Source organism: Arachis duranensis, chromosome 8 (assembly GCF_000817695.3).
Source record: "Arachis duranensis cultivar V14167 chromosome 8, aradu.V14167.gnm2.J7QH, whole genome shotgun sequence".
NCBI lineage: Eukaryota > Viridiplantae > Streptophyta > Magnoliopsida > Fabales > Fabaceae > Arachis > Arachis duranensis.
The window spans coordinates 25,353,486-25,364,109 of NC_029779.3; the positions used below are offsets into that span (position 1 = coordinate 25,353,486).

At 36.9% G+C, this 10,624-nt stretch overlaps 2 protein-coding genes across 2 annotated transcripts; one reads left to right on the plus strand and one right to left on the minus strand.

Moving 5' to 3' along the window:
- The first annotated feature begins 255 nt into the window (after positions 1-255).
- On the plus strand, positions 256-1,691 carry LOC107461552 (uncharacterized). Its single transcript, XM_016080072.3, has 2 exons — positions 256-1,250; positions 1,351-1,691. The coding sequence occupies exons 1-2, from the start codon at positions 891-893 to the stop codon at positions 1,519-1,521; spliced, it is 531 nt and encodes a 176-aa protein (XP_015935558.1). The 5' UTR covers positions 256-890; the 3' UTR covers positions 1,522-1,691.
- A 604-nt stretch (positions 1,692-2,295) lies between these two features.
- LOC107461443 (pumilio homolog 2) lies at positions 2,296-8,687 on the minus strand. Its single transcript, XM_016079933.3, has 9 exons — positions 7,331-8,687; positions 4,949-6,489; positions 4,717-4,858; positions 4,526-4,633; positions 4,196-4,408; positions 4,002-4,112; positions 3,608-3,802; positions 2,912-3,086; positions 2,296-2,831 (listed from the first exon to the last, which is right to left on the minus strand). The coding sequence occupies exons 1-9, from the start codon at positions 7,982-7,984 to the stop codon at positions 2,791-2,793; spliced, it is 3,180 nt and encodes a 1,059-aa protein (XP_015935419.1). The 5' UTR covers positions 7,985-8,687; the 3' UTR covers positions 2,296-2,790.
- Between the last annotated feature and the right edge of the window lie 1,937 nt (positions 8,688-10,624).

The window sequence follows — 10,624 nt, forward strand, 5'->3', positions numbered from 1 at the left end:
TGCGTGGGGGTGATGGCCACGGGGCCAAAGTGAAAGCACTTTTACACTTTAAAAAATGGTTAATTTAATGGCAGTTCTAAGTTGGTAAATATAGACGTCATATAAGGTGCCAATAATTGGGAGGTCAAGAAATGGGGCGCTCAAAGTTCAAGACTTCAAGTATTGGGTTTCTTTTGTTGGAAGGAAGGAGATTTCGTTCCATGGCGTAGTTGAAGGATGTGAATTGAAACTTGAAAGGGACAAAAGGAGATTGGCCAACTCACAAACCTCCGTCTTCTCCCATCAACCCATCAAATCCTGCGGCGGAGAATCCTAGCACCGCCTTCACTAGCACCAACTATACTATTTGTATTTCCTTCTATAATGTTTAAATAAGGAGTACTTTTCATAGAAAGATCTAGAAAATAAATACAATTGGTTTTCCTTAGGTTCTAGTCTCTTCTTCTTAGTCATCTGATTGTGAAGCAACAATATAAAACCAAAATAAAGAAATGATTCCAAGGAAGGAAGGACTCGAGATACATCAAGTTGTATTGTGTGAAAAACGTTATAAGATATTGGTTTTGAGATCTTTTTTCTGGATAAGAATAGGGTGAAAGTTGCAAGTGCAAAATCGTAAATTGATGCGTGTCCAAGATGCTGTAGTTTTGACTATGATGGAATTGGAATCCATTATCCAATAATATTCAATAATCAATATTCATCTCATTAAAGTCTTTTACGTTTTTGACCTGCAGTGCGAAGCCTTCTGAATCTGACAGGCCTTGTAGTTGGGCAAAACGAAGCCCAAGACCCAAATTTCAGACGGCAACATTCGTTATTCCTATGTGTCCCCAAGTTGTTGGAGAGAGAAACTTTGGGAAGTGATTGGAGTTGGAAGTAGATGAACCATGGCTACCTCATCATCACAGAGTGCATGCTTACTCTCTTCTAGTTTTCACTCCAACTCCTACTTGTTTCTTCCAACTAGAACTAGGTCCCTTCCATTGTCTCTAACACCTGTCTCACACAACCTTATCCAAACAAAAAGATTCATCATTTTTCACGACCCACCAGTTCTAATCTCTCACAGAAGTAGTAGAGTTAGGCCAACTACTCTTTCTGCTGGTGCTGAAGATATTGTACCTTCGGATTCAACTGCGGTTGATGCTGCCAAGGAATTGGTCTCCAGCAATGATGATGGGGTGTCCACAGTTATTTCAGCACTTCTCTTCATTGCTTTCATTGGGCTATCAATACTTACTATTGGGGTATTAGAACCGTACGCAAAGTTTCTAGCTTTAGTGTTGTGATGTTCTTTCTTGGTTTGGGTTTCTCAGATTATGAGAGGTCTCTCTGTATATATGGCAGGTTATCTATTTGGGAGTGACGGATTTCTTGCAGAAAAGAGAGAAGGACAAGTTTGAGAAGGAAGAAGCGGCTAACAAAAGTGGGAAGAAGAAGAAGAAGAAGGTGGTGAGATCCAGAGCCGGGCCTAGAGGATTTGGACAGAAGATTGATGAAGATGAAGATGATGATTAGGGTCCAATCATGAACCTTTTTTTGTACTTTTTATGAATTACCAAATTACTTAGCATTTCACACTGAAGAATGAAAATGTTGATATATCAAGTTTCAAATGCAGAGAGAACTAGCTTTACTTGGATAAGATTCCTTATAAATGCCTTTCCAATATCCGGTTTTATTTTCAACTCGGGTGTATCATGCCATGGATGAGTTGTTTTCATATAAGAACTTGAATGTTTCAAGTTTCACTTTCATTTTAGAAACGGGAAGAGTTTTCTTTTATCTTGTCCTGGGTCAACCATCAAGCATAAGAAGTTGGTATTGTTGCTCATTTAGACATGGAGTTTATTAATCTGTTCAAGAGGCGTTGTTAGGCATATTTATTTATTTATTTTAAAGCAAAATTAGGATTGATTTACACTTCTAATGGTAAAAATCGCATTATTTCGATCGTCGCCACATCATGTCATAAGAAATATAGGTCTATAAATTTGTAAAAACTAGATTTGAGCAAAAATTAATTACAGTTGAATATGGTGATTTCGAGAAAAAGAAAAACAAAGAGATGGTTTTTCATTTTTCTACTTTGAATATTTAAGGGAATTAGTTGCTACTAAAAGGAAGTCTAAATCTTTGAAAGGTGACTAGAACTCTATTCCAAGCCTGATCAAATTAAAACCCTACATATTTCACTTGAGCCGGTTTGCATAATCCATCCATATATAGATTCAAGCTCAAGGATGACAAGAAACTTAGCATCATAAAGGCAGTATCACAACATAGAACATATGATGATAGAAGTAAACTTGAAAATTGAGGAATAAACAGTCAGTGAATAACCATACATGAAGGGGAATAAAAAAATCCTGCCCTCAACCTAAAACATTTAACAGCTCTTCACATGGCAACATATTTGTACAGTCGCATCGCGCCAACTTGTAAAAACTACCCTCACCATTTTATAGAATTTACATCATCCTTAACTTGCTGGCTGGCTTGTATTGTCATTTTATCTCCTCTGCATGAGCATCAGGTGTGTGCGCGCACCAAGCCTTGCACATACCTGATACTCCAACGCACTTAAATTCTACGTATAAACTTAGAACTACAAAATGTACAGTTCATTACAACCGAGAATTTTATTTTTTAATAGGCTACTACCCATCTCAGATAGACAGAGGCAACCATACCCTCTGGATGCAGGTAGAAAATGTGAGAGAAAATAGAAGCAGCTCACACTAGTCTCAGTTAGCTGTACAAACAACATACTTGTTCTACGCCCAACTAAGCAGCAGGATGAGGAGACTGTGCAGCAATTCTCCTTTCTGCAAGAAACCAAAAGACCCCATTTAGCATGCTTACATGCATATGAAAACTCAACATGAAAAGTTCAAGGATTACGTACCTCCGGCAGCAACAAGTTTCTCTACACGGGCAACAATATGCTTTCCATAGGTGTACTTCTTCAGTGCATTTAAATGGACTTTAATTCGTGAAAGGATTAGCTCACGCTGTTGGTCATCACAAGTCTCGAGCACCTTTTGCACGACATAATTTGCAAATTGATCTTTCATCATTGCCTGTATTATACAAAAAGAAATAAGATTATATCCGCATCAAGAACGGCAACATAGAATAACACTTTTTGTGATCAAAGTTCCAATACCAAAAATGTGAAGGCTCGTTATTCTGTTCAAACAACGTAACATTCAATCCATTGTGAAAATTTATTTTTAAAAGAAATTCCCATGCCAAAACATTTAAATTAGACTCAGATCAACGATACTGAAAGGCAAAAGCGGATACTACTACTACAACAACAACAACAACAAAAGCTTGTCCTACTAGGTCGGACCCAATTGGATGGATAAATAATCAAAGATATTCGACAGACCAGCCTCCCTCACGATCTTAACAGAACATAATTGGAACTTTTCTTAACACGACTAACATCACATTTAAGCAAACTCGATTAAGCGAGCAACACATCTCCATCCCTCAGTAATGAAGTTACCAACAACACATGCATCTCATCATATGCAACTTGCTTCAAACAAAGGGAACTCTAGAATCATAATCGGAACTAAAATTTAAAGCAAACCTGAAGAGGCTCATTTTCATCCGTGGTTCCAAGCATCTCATTCACAAGTAATTGGCGCTCAGAAGGACCTCCAAAGGTCAAACATTTTTCGACAACATTAGAGGCAAACTTCTGTTGACTCATTTGAACTATTTTGCCTGCTAATTCCTTTATAATGGCTGAACGCTCATCAGGCTTCCCATGTTCCAGTACATGCTGTTTTATGAGGATGAAACAAAAAAGAGATTAACTGACAGGTATGGATGACATGATATGCGAATATAATTTCAAGTATTAAAACAGTTGAACACAGAATAATGGTGGGGTAGGGACTAGAAGGCAACATGCCAAAGATCCATCAATGACTGTAGCAAAAGGAGGCCCAAATTCTAAGTAATTAGAATAAATAATAAACCTGGACGACGTAGTTTCCATACTGATCTTGCGCTAACATGCTAACAGCACCTAAAATCTCATCCATAACTTTCTGTTGTGTATTAGGGTCATTGCAGTGCTCCAGTACTCTCTGCCACGTGAAAGATATAATTCACCGTTCAATGATCTTAAGGGCTTAAAGAAGGAGTAACATTAGCGGCCAAGAAATCCTACCTGTATCACCCGGCAACCATATGGGTGGGTTGATAACGTCACAACTTGGCCAAAAAAAGTTGAGACAATAAAGTTGATTGCATCCTCAGGGACACATTCTATACACTTCTGAATGACATGGTTACCATTTTGATCTCGAACACAGCGCATGACATTACCATCAAGCTCTTGAACCATCTTTATCTTTTGGTCTAAATCAACAACCTCGATAGCCTAAGGCGGGATACATGAAGCACAAAAGCCAAACGGGAAAAAGATTAACATACATAATACCAAGAAAACAGAGCCACAAATAGAAATATCAGCTAATGGCACTAAATTTGCTAATACCTTTTGGATGACACGGCAACCATACATTTGAAGGCTGAGATTCAGAACATTACCAAAAAGCTTGTTGGCCAATTCCCTTCTCTGGGATGCAAGTCCATGCTCAAAAAACTGCAACATATCAATGATCACTCACAAGATCAGAAAAAGAATCAATCCGAGTGTCCAGAGAAAATATAGAGGGTAATAGTTACCTTTTGAACAACATAGTTACCAAAGACATCAGTCATCAAAGTAACAGCTTGTGGCATGATTTCCTGATAAACCATGTTTTTTTCTTCCGTAGTAGCTGTTTCAAGCTTTTGTTGAATAAATCGGCTCCCATATTGATCAGCACTGTCCATTAGAGCAAATTCATTAAATGAAATTCTTCAGAAGGTCAAAACAAAATTACAAACGATAAAAATTAACATAAAAAGAACATACCTGAAGTCAACAACATGACCAGCAATTTCAGCAAGCTCAAAACACTTGGTTTTATTGCTTTTAAACTCTTCCAACAGAGAAGAAGCAATGCCTTCATCCACGTTTCCAGCATCCAGATGCCAACCTCCCATGACCCCTGTTAAATTCCTTATTCCAGATGCAAAACGCATATTCAGGTCATTGTGCCTAATAGGACTGCCAGATCCGGCAGGAGAATTGGATAAAGAATTTGCCAGAGGACTTCCAGGGTAAGACAAGCCGACACCATATGGAGGATTTCCATAATAACCATGATGATTGGAACCACCAGACTTGCCACCTAGTGGAACATTATATTGCGACTTCTGAGGAGAAAGCACCGTCCCAAGATAAGCTTTCTGAAGCTCAAGCATATTCACGTAAGAGTTACCTAAGTAGTTCCTGTCCATAGATGGGTCATTAAGAGCAGCAAGTTGTGCTGCCGCATAATCAGAGGTCCTCATGTACTGAAGATACCCGGGATCAATGAAAGGAGACTGAAGAGCACCACCAGCAATTTGATTTGCAAGCCGACCATGACTATGCATATCAGCTGGGGAGGCAACTCCAGAAGGCAAACCACCTCCAAGAACTCTCGAGTCCAATCCAGGGGATCCCATTGCTGAAGCTGCAGCAACGTTTTCAAGAAGGGGTGGCAGATTAGCAGTTCCAAGTTGATTAGCCATCAAGGAAGCTAGTGCAGGATTTCCAGCATACCCACTCATGCCGTAGTTGGTAAATGATGGATTTGTACCATCCAAGGGCTGGTATTGAACTGGCATACCACCACCAGAACTAAAAGGAGAAGTAGGTGATCCCTTGAAATAAGACTTATTGGAAGGAACACCAGATTTCTGTTGATCAATATGTCTATCGAAGGCCAGATTGTTGATGTCTGATCCAGTCACACTGCTCTTAACTGACTCAGAGTAGGATGATTTCTGCAAGTGCCCAGATTCAGACTTTTTTAAATATGCATGCTGCTTGCCATGATCCTGGCCACCTTGCATACCGAAAAGATATCTACGATGATTATCAACCTCTGACTCAACTTGTGATTGGAAATGGTTATCACCATCTAGCACATCATCTGCTGACAGGTTCATGCCAGATAGTGCTGCCACAATATCAGCAGACTCACTCCCAGTGGAAACACCATTATATGCATCAGGACTTGTAATGCCTCTTTTCTCAGCAGCAGCAACTCTCCCACCACCGATAGGCGTGGGGCATGGACTGGGAGCCCTAGCTAGATGCTGCGGATCAGGAGTAGTGCTTCGTGACATGGAAGAACCTAGTGCAGCAGCATAAGTATACGAAGATTGAGAGCTAATATTTTGGACTGAAGATGACCCCTGAAGATTTGATCCAGTTCTTAAAGCATCAGTGGCCGAAGAATCACGCCGTAAATGAGCAAGTTCTGCTTCAGCAGCACTTATGGTATCAGCATTCTCATCATATGCATTACGGCTGGCTGGACGGGAAGGAAAGCCGCTAACGGGTGTGCTGCGCCCCATATCATCCTGGAGAATTACAAACCAAATGACCAAGTAGAAGAAATAAGTGTGCTGGAACAAAATAGAACAGATCGAATCATACACACACATTACACACATGTCAAAAAGATAATTTCTTTGCGACGGTTGTGTGTGAATGATTACTGACAAAATGGCATTAACTCATTTTATTCAACCTGTATGAGGTCTAACAAATTTAATGTGCCCAAAATATTTTGAGCTAAACGTAGCAAATAAACTATATAAAGCAAGGGAAAGAACTATCAGTACCAATGTGAATTTAGTGCATGCCCACAACTTGTGGACAAACAAAAGGGAACAGAACATCAGTAGAACTGGAACAAAAACAAAATGTTTTTTGTTTTTTAAAGTTCAGACAGTATGTCATGCTGCCATCTTGGACACCACAAACACTACAAATAACATTGCAGAAGCGCAGAGAGAAATTTTGCGTTTAAATGAATCAGACTTAAATTCTAACCAAATACATAGTATAACTGATATCAGAGTTTTTACAAAATCTATCAAGGAAAAACTTGATTGTCCAAGTTGAGTCTTGCAGCTAGAATGAAACCAAATATTTACACTTTATTAATGAATCAAAATCAAGGGCCCTCATATAGAAGGTCAGTCTGATCAGAAACAGAAATAACAGAAAAATAACAGCTTGCTAATGGGGGAAACTAATACACAAACTGATTTAACATCATGACAAAATAAAGGTTCTATGAGATGTGTAGACGATCATAGGTGTAAAAACAAAATGACACATGACCGGAATATATAAAACAATAAACAAATATGAGTCAAGGAGTTGAGAAGATAGAGCAAGATGAATGGAAGCTACCTGAAAAATTTCTGCAAGGCTCTTTTGTTTGGTCCCAAGTCCCAGGCCAGGCAAACCAATGAGTCCATCACCACCCCACTCAGAAGAGCCTCTCATTTTTTCGTTATCCACCTCATTTTCTTGTTTCCTTAAGTTAAAACCCGGTGGTGTTGCAAGCAAAGATCTACCACCATTATCATCAGTCCTGCTCACTTTCCTCCTATCTCCAATTCCTCCCAGAGCCGAAGCTCCACTTTTTAGCCTCTGTGTGAACCTCCAATCCTCCTTGGACATCAAAGGAGGCGGAAGTCGAGGATTCAAATTAACATTCGAGTAATAGTACGATAGATAAGCAGGATCAGACCTCATCTCTTCCTCAGAAGCAAAACCATTGCCATTCTTAGTCCTGGAAAACTCCGAAAAGGCAGCAGCAGAAGCTTCACCTGCTCCTGCACCTGCGCCATTACCACCAAATAACCCTCCAACTGCACTCAAAGAACCCTCAACAGTTGGAGGCGCTGATCCACTTCTATATATATTGAGTTCCCTTTCAAGATCATCAGCCTCTTGCCTTCGTTGCTCGCGAAGGCACATCCCAATCTCCTTTTCCAATTCATCTCCAAAGGAACCCTCGTTACCACCAAGCATCTGCCTCCTTCCGAATTCGGATAACATTTTCTTCAACAACCAAAACTGATCATGGAAATCCCTTAACCAAGCAACCCCAACAAAGCTAGAAACCTGATCAAAAATCTAAACTTTCCTCATCAAAACGATAATCCCCCGTATTTACAACTCGAGGAGTGAGCTTGTAACTGCTGCTAACTCGAAAAGCAAATATGCAAATAAAATAAAATAAAAGATAAAATCTAATAAACTAAACGAAAATTGCAACAGTCATTCATGGAGCTGAAGCTCTCAATCAATCAGAAAACGATGTTGCGGAATTAAATTGAAGCTGGTTGCCATGATCACTGAGAAGGAAATTCATCCCTAATATACGAAGGAAGAGAAAATAAACGTGGGGGAAATGGGGAAAGGAGAAAGCAGAGTTAGAAATGAAAGAGAAAGAGAGGTGAATCCGGCGGCGATTGGTTCTTACAAGAACCCTTAGGGTTTTGTTTTGGAGGAAGTGATTAAATAGAATTTGGTGGTAAAGCGGGGTATTAATGCAGAGAGCAGAGAGAGCAGAAAAGCAGAATCTGTTTGGGGGTGCCACGTAGTGTTAATAGATTCGCTGGTTGAGTAAAATAAGGGAAAGTACAGTAAAATTCGCACCAGTTAAATTTCTTCAACTTCCCACACTTTCGGTTTCAGAAAACTAACTTCACTCTCTTTTTTGGGGATTCTACTTCTTCTACTTCCTTCTACCTTTTCTTTTCTTACTCAAACTGCTCCCCAAACTTTGTGCTGTCTCCGTTATCTACTCACTTACAACTATGAGTACTCATTTCCTTTACTATATTAACCGTTTTATTTCATTTAGGTTATGTAATGTATAATTTGTATTTAAATAACATATGATGAAGAAGAAAATTATCTTACTTGAGAAGGAATGAGAATGACGTTCCTTGAGCTTATTTTTATACGCCATGACCTTTATATGTCTAAGGACTAAAGTTTTTAAGTGATTTTTTAGATTGATTTTGTGTATTAATATTTTTTTTATGGACAATCTTGATGTATGAAGTCAATTTCAAAAGCCAAGAGGACTTTGTCGATGTCTAAGTTATCTATGACATTATTAATCCTATCATTAATACAATATTAATAATACATTGTACTATATTCGCTATAAAATATATTGAATTATATCTCAATATCGTATTTAGTTTAAGATAAATATGATAATAAGGAGTAGATTTAGAATTTGAAAAATTAAATAAAAATATTTTAAAAAAAAGTGTTATTAAAATTTTAGCCTATATTTTTTAAAATTTTTTAATATTAATATAATAATATTCCGTATATTTTCACTATCTAAAAGTATTGAAAAAACTAAAATTTTGTATTTCGATATTAAAATTTTAATTTTAATCTCTGATCGTCAAATATAATACTCACTTTCAATCTTTCAATCTCAACTTCAAAAAATAAATACAGCCTAAGTTAAGTTACTACAACGGTTAAATAAATAAAAAATTTTATTTTCTCATTGATCTATAGTATATAGATTATATATTAAAGAAAAATGATTGAGTCTATATCGAAAATATTTGCTAATAAAAAAATTAAAAATAATTAAAATTTATCTTATTTAAGATTCATTCATTATTACTAAAATTAATAAATACTAAATAAGTTTATTAGAATAATGAACTAACACACTCAATTATTCCTTTATTTTAAAACTACTACTAAGTACTAACTAAGTAAATATCACAGGCAAAATTGTTCTCGAATTTAATTCTAGGTAGGCAAATTTATTGACCTTGAAGTTACAAAGATCTAACTCCAGTCGTCATCATATGAACTGCAATCTGGTTAACTTTACTCACCTAGTTAAATGATCATAAATTGTGTGCCACCCATCAAGAAGAGAAGTCATCAATTCTTGGCACGATATATACTTTTTTTTTGCTCCCCTTTTGTTTTGTACAATCATAATTATAGCTGCTGTCAAAAAAAAAAATGATGATGATAGCAACTTAAAAGATTTAACTCAGTAAAGTTTTTCCTAAATAAAACAGATAGCCCAAAGGGGTGATGCCAAATGGACCAATTTAGGGTTATGGGTTTTTCTGCAAAACCAAATGGAGATAACCATTTTTTCTGTTGACAAAAAGTCTTGAATTTATCCAATTTCATCCATTTGTCGACCAAAAAGAAAGAGAAAACCAAATTGGTCCTTTTTGTTTTGCAAGTTAATAGAGTAGATCGGTGTCACTTCTTAGTTCTTATGATAAATGAAACTTTGATAGCAATAATTTTAATACATTTTAGAATAATATACTACATCTTTCTCAAAGGACTGAGAAAACTTAAAAAGAAAAAAAAAAGGGATTTTGTGCGCAATTTTATTAATTTATTCTAAGTTAATACTCAATATATTATTAGACTCAATCTTAAATGAAATCACGTTGTTTCACTCAAATTGATCTTAGAACGAATTTTATTTCATAATAATTATTAGTGAACAAAAATGTGTTTTAATTCTATTGGTGAGGTTATTTTGTTAAAGATTGGATGTGAACGTTGTTTTATTTTACCCGATGTGATACATTAACATCTCAAATTAGCATGTCATTAACGGTTTGGAGATAAAATTAGGAATTAATACGAGTCACTATTGTAAATTTGGAGTCCAATTTAAGT

What these genes read in the sequence shown, in the direction of transcription:
- LOC107461443 (XM_016079933.3), bottom strand. Translation starts at nt 7,984, where the DNA reads ATGTTATCCGAATTCGGAAGGAGGCAGATGCTTGGTGGTAACGAGGGT. An exon ending in GTTGCCGTGTCATCCAAAAG is followed by an intron (nt 4,409 to 4,525) that starts GTATTAGCAAAT and finishes ATCCCGCCTTAG; the next exon opens with GCTATCGAGGTTGTTGATTT. An exon ending in ATGGAAACTACGTCGTCCAG is followed by an intron (nt 3,803 to 4,001) that starts GTTTATTATTTA and finishes CTCATAAAACAG; the next exon opens with CATGTACTGGAACATGGGAA.
- LOC107461552 (XM_016080072.3), top strand. Translation starts at nt 891, where the DNA reads ATGGCTACCTCATCATCACAGAGTGCATGCTTACTCTCTTCTAGTTTT. An exon ending in TATCAATACTTACTATTGGG is followed by an intron (nt 1,251 to 1,350) that starts GTATTAGAACCG and finishes TATATATGGCAG; the next exon opens with GTTATCTATTTGGGAGTGAC.